Below are 20,927 nucleotides of genomic sequence, written 5' to 3' on the forward strand. Positions count from 1 at the left end.
GTAACTTGGTCTGGTTTGGTCTCCGTGATGATAGAACGATTTATTGCCATACTGTGAAACATCGTAGCCAGGCTGGCACCACCTAGTGCCTCTGCTCAATTTAATTTGTCTCCACCGTCTAGTGTATTCTGATTCCTGACCTAGTCAATGGAGAGAAATGAAATTGAGCGGAGGCAATAGGTGGTGCCATTCTGGCTACCTCTACCTGCTTGTCTCTGTTGAAATGTTGTTGCTATGCCTAAAATGTTCCACAGTCTTGCATTAAACTTATCTATTAACATGAGAACAAGCATGTGATGCCACCAGGCCAAGTTACAAGTCAGATCTGTGAAGAAATGAGCCCACTTGGATGTATGACTGCACGCTTTTCAAGGTTTATTCTAGCCATGAAAACATCTGCAATTGAAAAAGTGCATTGTGTAACTTATCTGGTGGAGGGTCTGTCAAATGGTTTTCTTCATGGAAAAACATCTGAATACCAGCTCGATCATCCCCCTGGCTTGAAAGTCCCAGCTCGAGTGTCCCATTCTCATCGGCGGGAACTGTGATGTGAATGTAGTGAGACCAAATATCGGTCCTTGTTTATGTCATTTTACCCATCGTCCTGAAGTGGAGCACATATTTCAGTAAGTAATATCAATATAATCCTCATTTCCTTGCAGACGTTTACTACTAAATCGTATTTTAAATCTTTTTCTCTTGTTCATCATGTCCTATAGCATCTGTAACTGTTGATTTTGGAAGAAATAGTAATTATTTTCTTACTTGCTGCCATAAACATGAACACATAGAACCTTTTAGAAAATTTTATCATCTTAAGAGCCACATCCCAAATACTGCAGATGGACTGAGGAGAGTATTGGCAATTCATAATTATAATATAATTAATACAACAACAACAACATATAATGATTTTTTTTTTTTTTTTTATGTATATGTAGATTAACTAACTTCATAAAGTGTACAATTCAAAGAGATGTTCCAGCTTGGGGACCTTCCAGCCAAGGGGACTTTCCAGCTGATCTGCATGTTATTGTTTTGTCTGAAATGTTTCACAGTATGGCATTAAAACTTTAAATCTTCACAGAGACCAAACCAGACCAAGTTACAGGTCAGACCTGTGGAGAGGCAACCCCGCTCACAAACAGAATGCTTGTTTTTCTAGGTATTTTTGAGAGATAAAACCACCTGTAACTGAATAAATGTAAAGTAGAGTTATTGGAACATGACGGTGATTGATCCTCCACAGGAAAAGTTACATTAGTAGATTTTCTGTTTTGCTGATTTCTTATTAAACAGTGAATTTCTCCCGGAGTTAAACAAAAACCCGTCTATCCTCAGTCTGATCTAATTGTAGAAACGCTGTAAAAACAGGCCAATCAACGGAAAGACTTTGAGAGGCTCACCTTGAAGTCACCCAGAATGTTGCTGTGGTGATTATGTTACACAACAGCTTGAGTTTCATCTGAAGAACAGTTGTATTGACGAGTCCCTGTATATCGTATATATGGTGTAGAATATATAGTACAATAGGGCAAAGAGCAGGAGCAGAGAGGAGCTGGTAGTTTACTCCGCTGATCAGAGGTGACAGAAGGCTGCGTCAGGGAAACCAGCATGACTCTTAGCTCAGAACAGCGTGCAGTGATGTGTTAACGTGGTATCAATGAGGTGCAGGTAATGGCGCTGGTTTTGATTAGGAAAATGTGTAATTGCTATTTTAAAGGTCCCATCCTACGCAAAACTGAACTGACTCTTATGAGCTTTAAGAATCCATGTATCATTCGTTCATTTGTTTTTCAAAATAAAACCAAAAATAAGAAAATGAAAAAACACTAATTTCTTCATTATTTGTCTCCAAAACTAAAATGGAAAAAAAACAACAAACAACAAACAAAACAAAAAAAAACACGGATAAGGGCCGTTTCTCATTTCCGTGATTTAAGCTGTGATGCCGGACTTTTGCGCGGCATACGGACTGAACCAGGACTAAACCAAGACTAAACCAGTACTGAGTGTCAGGATAGGCCCAGGAGGTGAGCCCGTCGGGTGAACAGGACTGAGATCGGGACCAGACCAGGACCAGACCGGGACTGAGACTGGAACCAGGACCAGACCAGAAAGGAGACCAGGACTGAGACTGGGAGCAGACCAGAACTGACACCTGTTTTGTCCTGGTTTAGACCTGGTTTAGACTTGGTTTAGACTTGGTTCAGTCCTGGTTCAGTCCGAACCATAAAAGTTCGTCATCGCAGTTTAAGTCATGGAAATGGCCATTATCCATTTTTTTCCATTATTCATAAAAAAAAAAAAAAAAAAAAAGAATCATTATCCATTTTTTCATTTGGGTAATAATAAAGAAAACAATAAAGAAAATAGTTGTTTTTTCATTTTCTTATTTTTGGTTTTATATTGAAAAAACTAATGAACGATTGATACATGGATTTTTAAGACATGTTATAATGTTGTTACCTCCTCAAAAAACAGTTGTGTTTTATTTCATTTACACATGTTTGAGTAACACTTTATTATTAGTCTGTCTACATCTCTGAAGCTCAAAATGCTCTGTTCCACCTTGTGATGTCATGTAGTCATAGTTTTCAAGTTAACAACTCGTTTTAGCTTTTATTCAGTAGAGATTGACAGTTCCAGGGCTGAAACTATTCAAACGATTCTAGTGAAGCTGTATGGAGTTTAAAAACCCTTTGGAGCACTTCCTGTACTGAGTGTTTTGTGTTTGAGACAAGAAATCAGCCTGAATATGCAGGGTTTGTGTGTGTAGCATGTGGGAATTAAACAAAACACAACTCCGGGTCTGTTTGTGATGAGGGAAATACATTACAACAGAGATCAGAAAATAGTCTAATATGGGGCCTTTAAACATATATTTTTAGAAAGGATAAGGGAGTAATCACAAACATTTTCGAGACGTGTGCCCTAAATGGTTTGCCGATAGTTCTACAGTGAGAAGACATGATGAGTTTTCTGTATAAGGGTCTAGATGAACTAAACTGGATGCATTTTCTACTTGTGCCAAACAGGAATTTTGATTTTAATGAATTATTCTAAACAAAGAATCAAAATCAATCAGGAACCACGAATCACCAACATCAATCATGTTATTTTTTTTTTTTACCTTGCTCGATTGGAGCACTTCTATATATTAGTCTTAATAAGAAAAACATGATAAAAACTATTAAAATTTGAAAAAACGTGATACTAAAACCACAGATGTAATTTTTTTTTTTTTTTAATCTTAAGTTTTGATCTGCTGTAGCATTTTACACATAAATGGCATCTATTTTGGTTGTATTTATGCTCATTTGGACATACTCAACAATATGCAGGTTAAATAGATAATGTGATTTTTCCATTTTTAAAGTAACATTGATTACAAGATGACTAGTACTACCACCACCACTACTACTACTACTTTATGCTATTTATCTGAATATTAATTGTATTTCTGTCAATAGTAGAATCATATTGGCTGCCTTCTTTGTCATTATGGGTTGATTTCATACCAAAAAAATAAGAGTGTGACAGTTTTTTTTCACAGATCCAATTCCTGTCCCAGCAATATAACTGAGTGGAATGGGGAATTAAGTGTCTTGCTCATGGACACAATGTGAGCCAATGGTTACAAAGCCAAAGCTTAATCAACTGCAGTCACATTTGCACACCACACCAAAACTGGGACTAAACTGGAACTAAAATTGATCTAAACCAAGCCTAGACCAGGATTAAAATGGGAAGAAACCAAAATCAAGTCGGGAAAAGTATGAACGCATCCTAAAAGCGGTTTTCAAGGATGCATTTTGGCTCCTGTTGTGTTCCATTTCCGTAATAGAAATTCACTTTAACCCACGAAGCAATAGACCGTAAAGGTATCAAATAACTGCTTATGAAATGTACACAGAAAATCAATATTTGGAATACAAACCAGGCATACAAGGACTTGCATATCCGGCGGACATGTTTAAGGTTGCTCTATCAGATGTTATGTCATGTGTTTCTTACGAGTTTCACACCATTTCAGACGCTCAACCAGAGTAGACGTAAGGAGGTCACATCATTTTCATTCACCCATATGTGAAACGCCTTTTGGGTTGCCTATGCAGTAAAGCCCCTTCGCTGGAGGGCTGAGTACTGGTAGCATGACAAGAGCAGTCATCTTTTCTCCAAGGTGAAATGTTATGACAAAGCTTGCGCGCTCCTCCCGTGCCAAACGCGATAAAGAACTGATTTCAGCCCAAGCAAAGGAAAAAAAAAACAAAAAAATATCGGACCTATATCGGGCCTGCACCTGCCCTCCCTCCCTTCCTCCCATTCCTTCTTCTCCCCCCGCCCCTTAAATAAAATCACAAATGGGGCAAGGACAAGACCGTGCAATGTTGAGATGTTGAGCTAAAGAACTGATTCGTTAAAAAAAATGTCGCCAATTCCGAGCGACGCTGACGTGTAAACTGGCTATTCCTCAATCCAGGAGGTCATTTCACCTTCCAACGAGCAAAATAGCGTTAATATTTCCTTTCAGAAACGAATACAGTAAAGTAACTAACCTGTTTCGCACGCCTCGGATCAGTGCAAGCCCTGAACTATCTGCAAAATGACGCTTTGAAATGGCTTTTGTGATCGCAGGCGTTTTTTTTCCCCTCCGCTCTGCGCTGGTCTCCTCCCGTGCGCTGCAGACTGCTTCAGCACCGGAGCTGTCCACTGTGCCTCAGCTGCTGCCGCCTGCACGCGCCCCGAGCTGACGAGGCACGCGCAGGAGCGAGCCGGTCTCGTGCGTGTGTGCGTAAATGGAGCGTCACCGTGAACGCTCTTTTCATTAGGAAAGAAAGAAAGCCCGTGTAGTTTTACGGAGGATAACGAGGAATGGGTCAGACGGTTGGCCGGGCCATAATTGCACTACGTTTCCCAGAATGCAACGGGGGATACGGTCGATTTCCTTGTTGTGCGATATCCGTCTGGCAGCGTTGTTTATTTTATGATTTTGACGTGCGTAAATGTAAATCAAGGACTAAAATCAAATTAAGTTATTTTGACCAACTATGAATCATAAAATAATAGCTTATATTGTACAAATAAACATTAGCATAACCCTATTAGTAGCTAGCATAATGACATTAATTACCAAATCCGTAGCATTCAGTTTGTGCTTGATCTTTAATGACAGCTGAACTAATCTTTCGCATGCGTAAATTTGGTCTTATTATCAAATTATTTTGTTATTTTGTACCAAACACGTGCCATAAACTATAGCATAATAAAAAATACTATACGAATCGTTATTAGTAGCCTTATCCCCTATATAATATCATTAATTACCAACATCTACAGCATTAAACTTGCTTGTTTTGTTATCAAATGGAGTTATTTTGATGCACGTGTCATAAACTATACCTTAATAAAAATATTGTACGAGTTATTAGCAGCCTTATTCCCTACACAATGTCATTAATTAGCAACATCTAAAGCATTGAATTTGTTTGTATCTAAACGACAGCTAATCTTAAACGTGCGTAAATGTGGTTTGATTATCAAATTAAGTTATTTTGACCATGCACGTGTCATAAACTAGCCTATAGCTTAATAAAAATACTGTAGGAGTTATTAGTAGCCTTATTCCCTACTCAGTGTCATTAATTACCAACATCTATTGCGTTTAATTTATGTTTTAATGTCATCTCATCTTTCACGTGCTGTGCGTAAATGTGGTTCTGTCAAATTGAGTTATTTTAAACAAACACGAATAACAATATAGTTTAACCAGCTGTAAAACATTTGTAGAGATATATAGGCTACATTATTTTATTCTTTACCCACATTAGTAGTTTTTAAGTGTGTTTTCAGTCTTATTAAACGTAAACAGTGTATCTTGTGTCTGGTCTTACCTTGCCGTACAGCTCCATGAGAGCGCGGTCCGGCTGCAGCTACTTTAAAATCGATGATATAACAAACATAAAACAGCTGGGAGGCCTATTTCATTTCTTTCAAGAACCTGAATGGCCTGAGTCGTGTTTGCGTCACTGCTGGTTGCCGTGCGTCCCCTCCTCCCCCCTCCTCTCCTCGTGCATCTGCAACAACCAGTGAAAGAGAGAGAGAGAGAGAGGAAGGAAAAGAAAGAGGTGGAGAAAGAGAGATGGAGAGACAGAGAGCGAGAAATGGAGAGAGGAGGAGGAGGAGAGAGAGAGAGAGATGGAGAGAAAGACAGGGAGAGAGAGAGAAAGAGAAAGCGATACAGCTAGAAAGAGATAGAGAGATGGAAAGAGAGAGAGAGAGAGAGATGAAGAGAGAGGGAGAGGAGGGAGAGAGAGGTGAAGAAAGGGAGAGAGAGGAGGAAGGAGAGAGAGAGATGGAGAGAGAGAGGTAGAGAGACAGACAAAGAGAGCGAGAGAGGGAGATGGAGAGAGAGAAATGGAGAGGGGGAGAGAGAGATGGAGGGAGAGTTAGAGCGAGAGATGGAGAGATAGAGAGAGAGAGAGATGGAGAGGAGGGAGAGAGAGATGGAGGGAGAGTTACAGTGAGAGATGGAGAGAGGGAGAGAGAGATGGAGGGAGAGAGAGAGAGATGGAGGGAGAGTTAGAGCGAGAGATGGAGAGAGGGAGAGAGAGATGGAGAGAGAGAGAGAGATGGAGAGGAGGGAGAGAGAGATGGAGGGAGAGTTAGAGCGAGAGATGGAGAGAGAAAGAGAGGGGGGAGGGAGAGAGAGATGGAGAGAGAGAGGTAGACAGACAGAGAGAGGAGAGAGAGGGGGAGAGAGGGAGATGGAGAGAGAGGTAGGGAGAGAGAAACACATACACACAGAGAAAGAGAGGGAGAGAGAGGGAGGGAGGGAGTGAATAAGAGCCGCTTGAGTGCTGATGAATATTATCATTAGAGGCCTTTCAAATGGAGCGGGTGCACGGTGAGGCCAGGGCGGATGAGCAGGAGGGGAAACGAATGCAACTGGATTACAGGAGCTACATTTGCGTCACACGAATGCAGGACTGGATATTATAGGTTATACTGAACATAAACTCTCCCATAGAGTTTACAAAACGCATAAGAGAAAATCAAATGGTGATGTTATTCTATTCTTTTTATACAGGCCAAGTACCTCAGGACCTGCAAAATGTTTTTAAGGTCCTATATTACACAAAATTGCCTCTTGTGAGTTTTAAGATATGTTATAATGCTGTTACCTCACTAAAAGAATACCTGGAGCTTGCGTAATCCTTTATTATTAGTCTGTCTACATCTTCCAAGGCTCTGGTCCACCTTGTAATGTCATGTAGTGGTAGTTTTCAAGTTAACAGCTACTTTTAACTTTTTGTCCAATAGAGATGGGCAATTCCAGGCCTGAAATCCAATCCAAATGATTCTAATGAAGGTGTGTGGAGTTTAAAAACACAGTGGAGCACTTCCTGTATTACCACATGACATCACAAAGTGGAACAGAGTGTTTTCCGTTTGAGAGACGACCACAGGCTAAATATGCAGGTTTGTGTGTTAAACATGAATGAAACAAAATGCAATTCTGTGGATATTTTTGATGAGGAAACAACATTATAACATAAAAATAACGTAATGAGGGCCCTTTAAAGTTAGTTTAAAGGTGCACTATGTAACTTTTCTATATGGAGATGCTACCTGCTTTGAATGTCCCACACTAAACATAAACATGTCAATCTGGCCTGGATTCTGCATGATTTCTGATGAAAAACACGATTCTCAGCACAGATTCGACTTGTATCACCTGACAAAGTCACCTGCTTGTCTCAATGAAACTATAGATAATTTATGTTATTAAGTTGTTGTTTTTTTTTTCAGACCAAAAGTTGGTTTTCATACCTGACAGTTTCGACTGCTCACTAGCAATAGGAAGACAGCGCCAAAACCTATTTAAATCAGCTGACCGGACACGTCACAGTAACATCAAGTGACCACTCTGAGGAAGAGCAATCGAAACTGTCACGTATGAAAACAAACTCTTCTTCAGTATGAAAAAAGAACCTAATAACATAAATTATCGGAAGACCAAATGAACCCCACTGGACTAAGCTATAGATTAGATAGAGCTTAATGCCACACTGAGAAATATTCCAGACAAGGCAATAACATCTCCATGGAGACAAGCAGGTGGCAGACCCTTCCACCAAAAAGTTACACAGTGCACATTTAAGTAATAACAAAGGCCTAATGCATGTATGTCTTAAATCAACAAAAAAACAAAATAAAACAAGATATCGCATTAAAACAGTTAAAAATACACTATCAAAAGTTTTAGAAAACCCTAATTTTTCCAGTTATTTATTGCGTTTCAAGTCGTGGAAGTCCAATGAAGAGCTTGAAATGGTACAAAGGTAAGAACAGAACAGCCAGAGGTTAAAAAAATAAATAAACTGTAATGACAAAACACAAGTCCAAGCTCTGCTAAAAACTCACAAAAAAAGAACAAGATGGTAAACTTGAAAACATGGAGTGTCCAGCACAGTCTCCAGACTTAAACCCCATCGAGTTGGTTTGGGATGAACTGGACAGAAGAGTGAAAGACAAACAACCTACAAGTGTCACACATTTATGGGAACTCCTGCAACAGACTTGGGAAGAACTTTCCGAAAAATATTTGATTTCTATTGTAAAAAGAACGAGCCACGAGTGTTCAGCTGTAATATCTGCCAAAGGTGAACACTTCGATGAATCAAAAGTTTAGAACATGTTTTGGTCAATAAATTGATTCCATAATTTCTTTTTCAACTCAAATAGCTTATTTGTTCTATGTTTTTTCATTTCAGAGTGCAATGACACAATAAACAGTAAAGAAAAACTGGTCATATATTTTCTGAGCTACGTTATGATATTGTTTCCTCATCATAAACAGACCTGGAGTTGTGTTTTGTTTCATTCACACGTTTATTCAGATTGAGTTCTACTCTCAAACTGAAAATTACTACTAGGAATTATGACCAAATACTTTCCAAATATTCATATCTTATAACTTGGACGACCACTTTCATTTTGACTTGAGTAGCCTGCCTTCTTGTTTTCACTTTGGCCACTTTGATCCACCTTTAATCCAAAGTAGTATCAAAAAGTGACTACCAAACACAACAATGATTGCGCAAGAGCAACTGGTTATAGATTGGGTGTGTGCTTTATCTGACAGGCGCGTTTCCCAATAGCAGCAGAGCGTATTCATTTGATAGGGCGGTATTAAAGTCACAGGGCGGGCGATGAAACCGTATCCGTGCGCTGGGCTGGAGTACGTGCCGTGCAGCGTGCGTAACGTCCAGAACAGGGGGCGTGCCAGGTGAGCTCCAGACTCCAAACACTTTCTCTGCAACGCATGTGCAAATATTACTTACAAAAATCCGTCAAACTTTACTAAAACATCACGTTGCATGGTTTTTAATGTTATAATTTGGATCGTAGCGTTGTCATGTTGGTCTGATGTTGATCTCTGCAACAAAAATGCCTTGACAAACTTGGGGTTTTCCAGAAAAGTGGTTGTTTATTTTGTATTTCGTGCCCTAAAAAACGCACGTTCATAATTGTACAGGCTGTGATGGCTTTGAGTGGACAAAAAAAGTAATTCACAAACCCTCAAAAACTGTTAGAACCAGGCGAGATTGTGGTGGTAAACATGCTTTTCTAGAATGTTACTAAGGTCACTCCGGCGCCATCTGCTGGTTGGAAAAATAACTCCAGTCTGAGCTCTGCCTGGCGCATTATCCGGCCATTTGGTTGACTCTGGCTCCATTTGGAATTACAAAATAAACATATTTTATAATTTTACCTCATGCATGGACTAAATCTGCATTACTTTTATTTTAGATTTGTTTTTTTTTTAAATTTTTTGTAAGGCAACCTCACTTTTTCATTGCTTAGTCATAACATAAACTCTTACACTTGTCAGAACAATGATATTTAATGATTTTTATAAAGAAATACAATTAATATTACACAGAATTGAGCCCAGTCCTCCACAATATTTTCTGTTTCTCATGTGGCCCCATGGAAAAAAAATAAAATAAAATAAAAAATTGCCCAGTCTGACGCATGTTGGGAATCAGTTTATCTGTTGGAAATTATGTAAATTAATCAAACATGTCGATTTCCGGCGTAGAATATAAATCATTTCTACTCAGTTCACACCATGACGCACTGGATATGTTATTGCTTTGCCTGGTTCCACTATGATTAAAATTTTTCTACATTGCACATTGAATTACTATTATTACTGTTTCCAAGGAGATCACAGAAAGAAGATATATACATTTCTCACTGTGAAATATTCTAGGCATAACAAATACATATACACATTTTTCTGTAAAGCTAGTATATTATGCAAAATTGACTATCGTGAGCTTTTAGTCATGTTGGTACCTCATCAACAACACTTTTGTTCAGTAGTGATTGGAAATTCCAGGGCTGGTATCATCCAAGTGATTCTAGTGAAAGTGTGTGGAGTTTAAAAACACAGTGGAGCACTTCTTGTATTACAACATGACATGACAAGATGGAACAGATTGTTTTTAGTCTAGACAGAAGAACTTGGCCTAAATTTGTAGGGTTTGTGTGTTAAAGGTGTGAATGAAACAAAAAAAAAAAAAAAAAACAAAACACAACTCCAGGTCTGTTTGTGATGAGGAAAAACATTATAACATAGATCAGATAGATAATAATGTGGGCCCTTTTAAATTAGATTAATCTCATATTTCCTTCTCAAAGCTGTGAAGCCACCATGAAACAGCATGGTGTGTAGAACAGAAAGTACTTTGATTCTTTATAAAAATACAACTAGACCATTTCCAGAGGGTGTTTTATTACTATCAGTCTTCCTAATTATGAACAACTTTCCATTGTCTCAATTAGTTAGTCAAAAATCTGTACACTTCTTGGCTGGGGGTCTGTCACATGCTTGTTTCTGTCAATATGTCATTACTCTGCTTGAAATGTCCCACAGCATGGCATTAAACAGCTCTACGGGTGGTTTGATAGCTCAAAAATACCTAGAAAAACAGGCGTTACTGGGAATGGGTTCATCTCTCCACAGATGTGACCTGTAATTGGTTTGGTTTGGTCTCCATGAAGATAGAAATGTTTAATACCATACTGTGAAACATTCCAGACAAAGCAGTAACATCTCCTTGAAGATGTCTCCACCACAAAAGTTACACAATGCACCTTTAATGCATTGGTTTCATACCTGTGTACATGTATTTTATGTATAAATATTCAGAAATAACTTTGTTTTGTATACATGCATCATGAATTTCAGACCACATACAAAATGTTCACTGCAAACTCGGGATGGCAGCCAAAAATTACCTTTTTCGTCCTTCCTGTGTATCAATACTAACCATCGCCTTCACTTTTCACTATTTTTCAGTTCCGTTGGGAAGGAAAACAGTTTGAACGGAGGTTTGCAGTGACAGATCTGATTCCCTTTTTCATTAATGGAGTTCACAAACTTCTTTCTTTCTCGAGCCGTTTTCCACTGTTAGGACATCCAACAACCACACAATTACGATGTCCGAATCCGATAACTAAAATATGACGATATCAGAACCAGAAACAAAAGCGATATGGTTCAAAAGACTAGAAAAGATCGACTTTGTCAATAGACGCATCCCACTGGGAAATCAAACATGGTGGTTTGATGCTCACTTTTTTGGAAAATCCTTCCCAGTATGCATTGCGCAATGACTGGAAATTTATGATGCATGTATTATTCTCGTATTATTCTACATAGCAGGTTTGTGATGGAGGACTGCATTGAGGTGATTCTCCAGGACTCCCCCCTGTCTCTGCAGAGGGAGCACCCTGTGGTCACAGCCTGCTCCGGGGCTCTGCTCACCGGCATGTACGGCCTCTGGAGCCTGTTCGCTGTGCCCGGCTTCCGAAGGGTGCCATGGAAACTAAAGGTCAGAGAGAGGCTTCGTTTACAGTCTGAGTTGTGGCAAATGAGAGAATATAAACAGTTCAAATTAAATACAGAGGTAGGGATGTAACAATATGTAAATCTCTTGGTACGATATTTTCACGATATGCATCTCACGGTATGATATTTATTGCAATATTTTGGAGAGGCTGATATAATTATAGATAGAACACTTTTTTTTTTTTTCTTTTAAAATACAAGATATTAGTGTGAATTATTACTGTCATAATCCCAAAAATTCCAGTAAAAAAACATATTTCTTGATGTTGTCTGCACTGAAATGAATCATGGGAAATGTAGTTCCCAATGTGTATGAGCTTTTTCTATTATAAAACAATGCATTTAAGCAAAGGAACTTGTACTTCGATATGTTTGACAATACAATATCACGGTATTTTGGTTATTGTTGCATCCCTAGTAGGGGGTTTATACTTGTCAACAACAAGACACTATTTTTGTTTAGAATTGGGAGTCATTCTGTCTTAAGAACTTGGCAATTAAAAACTGACAACTATTGGTGTGGGATTATATAATGCATGACTCTGAAAATATTCTTCATTTTAGTTATTTTTTTTCCTACATTGTTGCAGTTTTAGTACAAGTAATTCTACAAGTATATTTCTACATATTCTCTGTATCAGTTTTAATTTGTGCCATCCCTGGAATGTGATCTATAAATGTACAGCGCTTCCCAAGTTTACATTTTGCATGCCTGATGTGTACGATCTGCACAATTATCATAACTTGCACGGTAATGATTTGCTTATTTTGGCGCAACAAATGTGGAAAAGGAAAAGGAGCAAAGTGGTAAGTCTACATTTGATCATAATAATCACCTCATTTCTTATAAAAATGACTTGAATAGAAAATGACAGTGGAAAAAATTGCAAGCTTCATTTTATAATTGCATGCAGAAATCGTATTAGCACAGAACACATTTTAGTTACACAAATCAAGCCAATAGAAAATGAATGGTTCCTGTTTCCTACAACTATCAAATATGTTATGTAATATATTTAATTCAGACACAAAAATCTTGAATATATTAGATGCCTGCTTGTCTCCATGGTGATGTTATTGATGCCTGTAATGGTCCACAGTAAGGCATTAATCTAATCTTTACAGTACATTCAAGTATAGATCCAAGCACCGTACTTTTCTATACTATAAATTGCACTTTTTTTCATAGTGTGGGTGGCCCTGCGGCTTATACTCCGGTGCAACTTATATGTTAAAATTTTCACACTGACGTCTGCGAGAGGCTCTAGGCTTGTGTGCTCCTGTGCCACTGTCACTTCACTCTACTGCGCATGTCAGCTGCAGAAGAGACAGAGCCACTGTCCCGTCTGGTATCATGTCAGTCGATCGCACCATTACTTCTGTATCACTGACAATTTAAAATTTAAACAAACATAAAAACAACCGAAACCATCCTGTTGGGATTCAGAAAGGCCGGAATAATTGTAACTGGAACTGATGCCAAGTCTGACGACGGCGACACAGAAGAGGAAGCAGCGCTCTGTTTACCTCCGGAGGTTGTGGAGTTGCTCAGAAGTGATAGGGAGGATGAAGAATTCAATGGATTTAGTGATTTGGAGTGAGATGGAGAGTTTGGTAAACTTGTTCTGTTGTTTATGCTATAGTTTATCTGAAGAACTGTTCATGTGTGACGTTAACAGTCTGTTGTTCTCTGTTCTGTTGTTATTACTATAACTTGCCTTTCAAGATGAAATGTCGGTCTCTCATTTTATAAAATAAATTTCCCCCAAAAAGTGCGACTCATAGTCCGGTGTGACTTACATGTTTTTTTTTTTTTTCTTCATTATGCATTTTTTGGCTGGTGTGACTCCAGAGCCACTTACAGTACGAAAAATACAGTAGGTGTTTTTATTGTGAAACAATATCTTGAAAACATATTATTTCTGTGTTTTAGCTGAATCGCTTCTCGACAGTTTGTAATTTAAACCACCTGTAATTTAGCCTAGTGACTCTCCCTGCTCCTCACCATAGAGATCGATGCATTAAATGCCACACTGCGGAACATTTCATGCAAAACATTAATATCTTCATAGAGACAAGCAAGTGGTACACCCTCCACCAGAAAAGTAGCTGAAGAAACTACTAAATTGAGTGTAATAATAAGAATCACATGGACTTTGTAGGTTCCATATTTGCCCTCGAGTAAACAGCAGACAGTGAACGTGATGAGGCACCTGCACGGACGTTCAGGTCGTCTGGCAGACCTGGGCTCAGGGGACGGCAGACTGGTGAGTGGACAGACCTTTGTATTTCTGTACTTTCTATTCATAACGAGATCTGTCTCTTACTATAATGTAAAAGCTTTATTGTTGTAATGTCAGATAATAGATTAACCTTATCTCAAGGATTATATAGGTCACTCAAATGCCAAGGTCTTCCATCTGACTTCAGACAGAGGACATTTGTCTTCATGCTCTCCATAACAAAGGCTGTACAATATCATGTAAAATCATTAGAGATGTAACGATATCCAAATCTCTCAGTACAATATTATCACGATATGCATCTTCTCACGGTACGATATTTATTGCAATATTTAATTATGAAGAGGTTAATATAATTGTAGATAGGACATGTTTCTTCTTTTAAAATACGTTGACAAGATTTTGGTGAATTATTTCTGTCATAATCCCAAAAATTCAAGTAAAAAACATATTTCTTCATGTTGTCTGCACTGAAATGAATCATGGGATATGTAGTTCCCGAGGTTTATAAGCTGTTGCTACTATAAAACCATCCATTTAAGCAAAGAAACATGTAATTCGATATATTGACAGCCCATGATATTATTGTGAGACTTTTGACGATACAATATCACTGTATTTCGGTTATTGTTACATGCCTAAAAATCATTGTTAATATTAATACTGTATGTCAAGTCTGACTTCAGAGACATTTTCTGATTATATGTTTATTTGAGCAGTAACATTTTTATAGCAATATTATGAGTATAGGCTCACATTATTGTAGAAATGCCCTTATAAGTTAGTTCAGTAAATTAGACAAAATTACGTAGGTTGCAATTACTGAAGTATCTACTGCAAGGAACAATCTGGACAATTTTACAAAAGAAAAGCCTGTTAGCCCTTAAGTTTAGATACAATAAAACATTTGCAGTCCAAGCCTCAGTAAATAAAAAAAAAAAACTAAACAAAACAAAAAAAACATCTATGGCACGTCTAATTGCAATCACAATACTTTTCCACTGTAGCATCACATCCTAGTAATATCTGCCCTCTAACCCTAACCATCTGTGTTGTACTGTAGGTGTTTGCAGCCTCCTCTGCTGGGTTCCAGTGCACCGGCTTTGAGATCAACTCCATCCTCGTGGCCTACGCCCGAGCCAAGGCCCAGTGGACAGGCCTGCCCTCCAGCCAGGCCAACTTTGTTAAGACTGACTTCTGGAAGGTTTGTCCCAGTAACTCTTATAAAAACCTGTATTATTAAATCCTGTGAGACCTCCATGTTAGTCAGTTGTTCTGGAAATACGGTTGTCAAAAATATAAAATATCGAATACTAATCAATACTAAAACTAATAGCGAAACTAGACACTCATTTGAGCAAGTATCTGCAAAAAATACTGCAAAAAAACACATTAAGAGGACAAAATTTGAGCTTTCCTGAACAGTTTTGAGCCTTATCAGAACAAACACAAGACTTCATGCTAATATGAAGAAAGTATTATTATTTTGTGTTTGAAAATTTTATCTTGATTGTGGTCTTATTGAAATGAAATTTAAAAAGACTCTGATCGGATTTTGCAGTTTACGTTTCATTTAGGGAATCTTAAAGGTCCAGAAATCCCATATTGATCAGCTTTTGGAGTGTATGTTAAAGGTGCATTGTGTAACTTTTCCGGTGGAGGGTCTGTCAAATGCTTGTCTCCATGGAGATGTTATTGCTTTGTCTGGAATGTTTCACAGTATTAAACCTTTCTGTCCTTTCTATCTTTCTTTTAGGTATTTTTGAGTTATAAAACCACCTGTAATTTAATAAATGTAAGGTTTAATGTCATACTGTGGAACATTCCAGGCAGAGAAATTACGTATCCCTAGAAATAAGCAGGTGACGGACCCCCAACCAAGTGTATTAAGAATGAGTTTCTCTTCTTTTAGATAAAATATTAAGTTTTATCTTTTGTTTCCAGACTGATCTGTCCTCATACAACAACGTGACAGCCTTTCTTGCTCCTGGAGCGGTGAGAACGTTTCTTCCTCACAAAGAAGTGATTATTTTAAGTGTGAACTGGCACGGACAAAGATAAGCGACAATGTGATACTTTTGTGGATATATAAAAGTTTTCTTAGTTAACTTAATAACTCCTTAAACTAAAGAAACTAGAATAAATGACAACAGACAACGCAGAGTAGACTTAAACCATTTAGGCTGAAGTTGAACATTTTATACCACACACACCTCAAGTTAGACTTCAATTTGAGCATTATCTGAATATAAAGAACTGACTTAGTTGGAGCTACAACAGGTGAACCGATTTTGTGTTCCTTCTTACATAAAATGACAGTCACAAGCGAGCTCGTGTTAGTCACACTCACCTTTTTTGTTAAAAATCAAACACCTGAACAGCACCATGGAGGCTCGTATTGCTCACAAGTTCCTGAAAGTTTAGTCTCATTTAAATCAATTTTGTATTTTTTGTAGCATTTTCTGACTCTTCAAACTTTTTTGGCTCTGTTTACTAATATGACTGCTCAACATTCTGCCATAGACATACACGTAGAACCTTCCCCTGCATAATGTTACTGGAAAGTATCGCCAGTTACTTCAGTCATCTTGATTGATTATACGGTCCTATTGATTGAAATAGTGTAAGTTAATGCAAACAGAAGTACAAAGCAATATTTATTTAAGCAAAGATTATTTTATTGATTGATTTATTTATTTTATTTATTTAAAACAAGGACAGTGCACAGAAAACATTAATCTTAGAGAGAAAAGATGCTCTGTGCCAGATTTGGCTAAAAGTTACTTTCCATCTGCAGTCCTTGGGGGGGTACAAACTACATTAAAGAAACAATTTACATTAAACCAACTCTAATAAAAACATTTTATCAGAAATTGTATGTCCTTAAAATAACCGCAATCCAATTCATCATTAAACATTTAAAACAATCAAAATTAATTCATTCTAAATTCCATAAATGCAAGACTTCAAATTACATTATAGAATATTAAGACAACTAAACAGGATAAGATATGAGGACATTTTTTTTAACTAAATTTCAACAGCAAAGGACCGCAGAGATCGAATGAGATTAGTAAAACAAAGTATTTAAAAGGTGGAAAATGAGCAAAGTTTTAAGTTTATATTTGATCATAATAATCCTCTGTTGTCTTACAAAATCATTTGAATAGAAAATGTAGCGTCTCCCAGTGTCAGAGGAAAAATCACGAGCTTCATATTATAATCGCTCGCAGAAATTGCATTAGCACACAAACATTAGAAAATGAATGTTCCCTGTATCCTTAAACTATTATGGGATTTCAAGAAAGTGACTTAATAGCTCCAAATTTATTTGTATAGCACATTTTATAAACAAGACCGTTTCCAAAGTGCTTCACATAACAGTGTAAAACATTTCACTTTAAAAAGTCAACAGAATTATATCAAAACAAAAGGAACTAATAGAATCAAAAGATTAAAAAAAATAAAAATTAAAAAATTAAATAATAATAATAATAATAAATGAAAAAAAATGAAATAAATAAATAAAGGCAGTACTAAGAAAATATAATAGAAAAAAAACAATAAAAAATAAATAAATACATAAATAAAATAATAAATAAATAAAAATGAATACAATAAAAAATAAATAAATAGATAAATAAATATATTACAAAAAAAAAAAAAAAAAAAAACATTCTGAAAAGCCACAGAATAAAAATGGGTCTTAAGACGCGACTTAAAACACTCCACTGTGGGGATTGTTCAAATGTGGGGGGGCAGAATGTTCTAGAGTTTGGGGCAGACCACAGAGAAGACCCTGTCCCCGCTGGTTTTAAGTCTCGTCTTAACCACCACAAGCTCCAGCTCGAGACTAAGAAAATTTCACAAAGTCCTATTACACTAAAACTAATTCTAGATGAAATGCATTGTCAAAATTACCCCGCCTGGATAGTGCTAGTGCGGAATCCTGTTATTTGATTGACAGATGGAGGCGCTGAGTGACAAACTGCTGAAGGAGCTTCCCGATGGTGCGTTCGTGGTCTCCTGCAGATTCCCGGTTCCTCGCTGGACTCCTCACTCTTCCATCGGCTCCAATCTGGACCAAACATTCGCCTACGACATCAGCGCCGTGAGAGAAAGTTTAAAAAAGACAATAGCTACGGAGTAAAGCGGACATCTCGGATCAGTTCTTCTTCTTCTTGCACTATCATCAATCTCCATGACAACGGATGGAGGTTAGAGCTAACTGGAAGCACCGCAATGTCTGTAGCATAAAGACACCGGGTTTTGTTCTAATAGTTTTAATGAGTTGCTGCCAAATTGCATTACTTTCATGAACTTAATTGAGCCAATTTGTATTTGTATAGTTGTATAATAGATTGTTTTTCTTTTTATGTTGGAAAATAAAAATCTAAACCGAATAACAGTGGCCTTGTTCATATGCACACCAAAATCTGATTATAATCTAATTTCTGGATATGCAAGATTACATAAATGACAGGTAAATAGCAAAATCTGATACAAATAATCAGAGGGACCAACATCAGAATTTGATCTTTTTTGGGTGTACATGTACTCGCCGCCACTGCCTGATAATAATAAAGGTTCCACACATGTTCTTTATTATGGATCGCAGTTAGTTATTACCATAGAGATGACTATTCTTCCTGCAGTCCGCAAATGGCGTATAATAATTCCTAGTTAGGGCTTCCTTGGCATCAAAAACAAAGGGTCACAACTGAAATTCATAGGTTTATGTATTATCAAGTTGACATGTTTCTGTGTGGCCTAATTCATCAGAGGGTTTCACTTCGTGGAAACCGTCTGACCTCGCAGCATTAGGATTCGTTCGCTCAACGGTACGCGGGTACTTTTTTATTTAACCAATTCCTGCTATTAGTTGTGGCGTATGTAATGCATCAAATCCCGTAGGAAGAAGAGCAGTAATGTCTTTCCCCTTAATAAAATTCACCAAACATTCTCTTTGTTCCAGCTTTAAATCCTCGATCTTAGGAATCGTCGCCAACAGAGAACGTCTGTCTTCGTCTACATCCATCTCGACCGCTTTGTTTACTGTTGTGCTGTTCCACAAAAGGGACCCAGACAGGTGTTTGAGTTTGACGTCATGGCTTCACAGTTTTTCACTGACTGGCCGATGCGCGGTCTACAACTTCCAGGGTTCTTACAAACCATCCAGTGTATTCTGTTTCCTGACCTAATCACTGGAGAGAAATGAAATTGAGCAGAGGCACTAGGTGGTAGTTTCTGTGCCAGGTTTTGAGGATTTTAATTACATATTTTTTGTAAATAGTTGGAGAATCAGGTATAAATATTAATTACAGGTTGAAATTGCATGTCCTTATTCCATTGCTTTTTTTTTTAACAGACTAAATATTTTAACGGGCCCATATTACTCTATTTTCTGATCTATGTTATACTCTTTCCTCCAGACCTTGAGTTGTGTTTTGTTTCATTCACACATGTTTAACACACAAACCCTGCATATTTAGGCTGAGTTCTTCTCTCAAACTGAAAACATTCATCACTTTGTGCTCTATAAACTTCATTACAATCATTTGGATCATTTCAGCCCAGGAATTCTCAATCTCTTCTGAACTAAAGGTAAAAAGGAGCTCTTAACTTGAAAACTACCACCTCACGACATCATAAGTTGGAACAGAGCATTTTGAGCTTTGGAGATGTAGACAGACTAATAATAAAGGATTACTCAAACGTGTGAACGAAACAAAACACAACTCCAGGTCTGTTTTAAGGAGGTAACAGCAGTATACCGTGGCTTAAAGCTCACAAGAGTAAATTTCACGTAATACATTTTAGGTGGCTGCCTGTCCTCTTGCAAGCAACGTGTCGCCATGGTTACTTCGTCCTGCACTGGAACACTAAATGTGACTCTAAACTCTCAGTGCTCTATGTGGAATTTTGTCTCGGAAATGGACCCTGCACTTGCTTTGTGTTGCGAAGTCTTGGATCGTATGAGGGTGAGTGGGAGGCGAGTGGGAGACGTAGTAAAAGTCAGGACAACTTGACTCCCGTGTGCTGCCTGTTCTGACTTATCTTTATTCATATCCCCACAAAAAATACGAAAAAAAATCAACAGCACGAATGACGGAAGATTTTTAAGGACCCTTCACGCTTTGATGCTGCTAATACTCGTACAGAAACAGACTACAAACAGAAATAGCCTTTTATTTGGGACGTGGTGATTCAGTGTGGGCTAATTTAGCAGTATCTTGGCTTGATCTTGTGTTTTGTTGAATCGTGCGATCTATTTTTAACTGTCTTATCATTGTTACATGGGTTGATTTCAGTGTCTTTGTTTGACTAAAGAAAACATCTAAAGAAATGATGCTTCCTGACTGAATTATTGCAGTCATTTCGATACGTATTTGAAGATAAACTATGTAATTTTTGGAGATGGAGATGTTATTGCTTTACTTGGAATATTCCTCAGTATATGTGGGGAAGTCTTGCTTAATATTGCAGTATAACTTTTTGTTTGGAGGTCTGTGACATGCTTGTTTCTATGGATGTGTCGGGAATGTTCCACAGTATGACATTAAACAGATCTACCTTACATTTCTTCAGTTACAGATGGTTTTATGGCTTAAAAATACCTAGAAAAACAGGAATTCTGACTGTGAGTGGGGTTGCCTCTCCACAGATCTGACCTGTAACTTGTTTGGTTTGGGCTCCATGAATATAGAAAGGTTAAAGCCATACTGTGAAACATTCCGATCCAGTCCAATCCACTTTAT

General features: G+C 37.7%; 2 protein-coding genes across 7 annotated transcripts in view; one reads left to right on the forward strand and one right to left on the reverse strand.

Annotated features, from left to right (window-relative positions):
- rab3c (RAB3C, member RAS oncogene family) overlaps window positions 1-5,912 on the reverse strand; it is a 40,714-nt gene extending 34,802 nt beyond the window's left edge. Inside the window, exon 1 of the mRNA XM_020932354.1 lies at window positions 5,895-5,912. Coding sequence (XP_020788013.1) covers window positions 5,895-5,912 — 18 coding nt within the window. The remainder of the gene's footprint in view (window positions 1-5,894) is intronic.
- Window positions 5,913-9,234: 3,322 nt separating this feature from the next.
- On the forward strand, window positions 9,235-18,748 carry si:dkey-190g11.3 (uncharacterized protein LOC567059 homolog). Of its 6 annotated transcripts, XM_055161502.1 has the most exons (7): window positions 9,267-9,292; window positions 11,375-11,636; window positions 11,738-11,909; window positions 14,089-14,193; window positions 15,233-15,373; window positions 16,114-16,164; window positions 18,137-18,748. In XM_055161502.1, exons 2-7 carry the CDS (start codon window positions 11,539-11,541, stop codon window positions 18,317-18,319), a joined length of 750 nt encoding a protein of 249 aa, XP_055017477.1. In that variant the 5' UTR covers window positions 9,267-9,292; window positions 11,375-11,538; the 3' UTR covers window positions 18,320-18,748. The 6 variants fall into 6 exon arrangements, with proteins under 6 accessions (XP_055017479.1, XP_055017477.1, XP_055017476.1 ...); XM_055161504.1 differs by lacking the exon at window positions 11,375-11,636 and having other exon boundaries at window positions 9,235-9,292; XM_055161501.1 differs by lacking the exon at window positions 9,267-9,292 and having other exon boundaries at window positions 11,122-11,636.
- Window positions 18,749-20,927: the final 2,179 nt, after the last annotated feature.

Source organism: Boleophthalmus pectinirostris, unplaced genomic scaffold, assembly GCF_026225935.1.
Source record: "Boleophthalmus pectinirostris isolate CB_2022bp ecotype Guang Dong unplaced genomic scaffold, ASM2622593v1 HiC_scaffold_4, whole genome shotgun sequence".
In the NCBI taxonomy this organism is placed as follows: Eukaryota; Metazoa; Chordata; class Actinopteri; order Gobiiformes; family Gobiidae; genus Boleophthalmus; species Boleophthalmus pectinirostris.

Coding starts and splice junctions, on each gene's coding strand:
- si:dkey-190g11.3 (XM_055161502.1), top strand. CDS start 11,539: ATGACGATATCAGAACCAGAAACAAAAGCGATATGGTTCAAAAGACTA. Junction 11,637..11,737: donor CCACTGGGAAATCAAACATG/GTGGTTTGATGC, acceptor TATTCTACATAG/CAGGTTTGTGATGGAGGACT. Junction 14,194..15,232: donor GCTCAGGGGACGGCAGACTG/GTGAGTGGACAG, acceptor GTTGTACTGTAG/GTGTTTGCAGCCTCCTCTGC.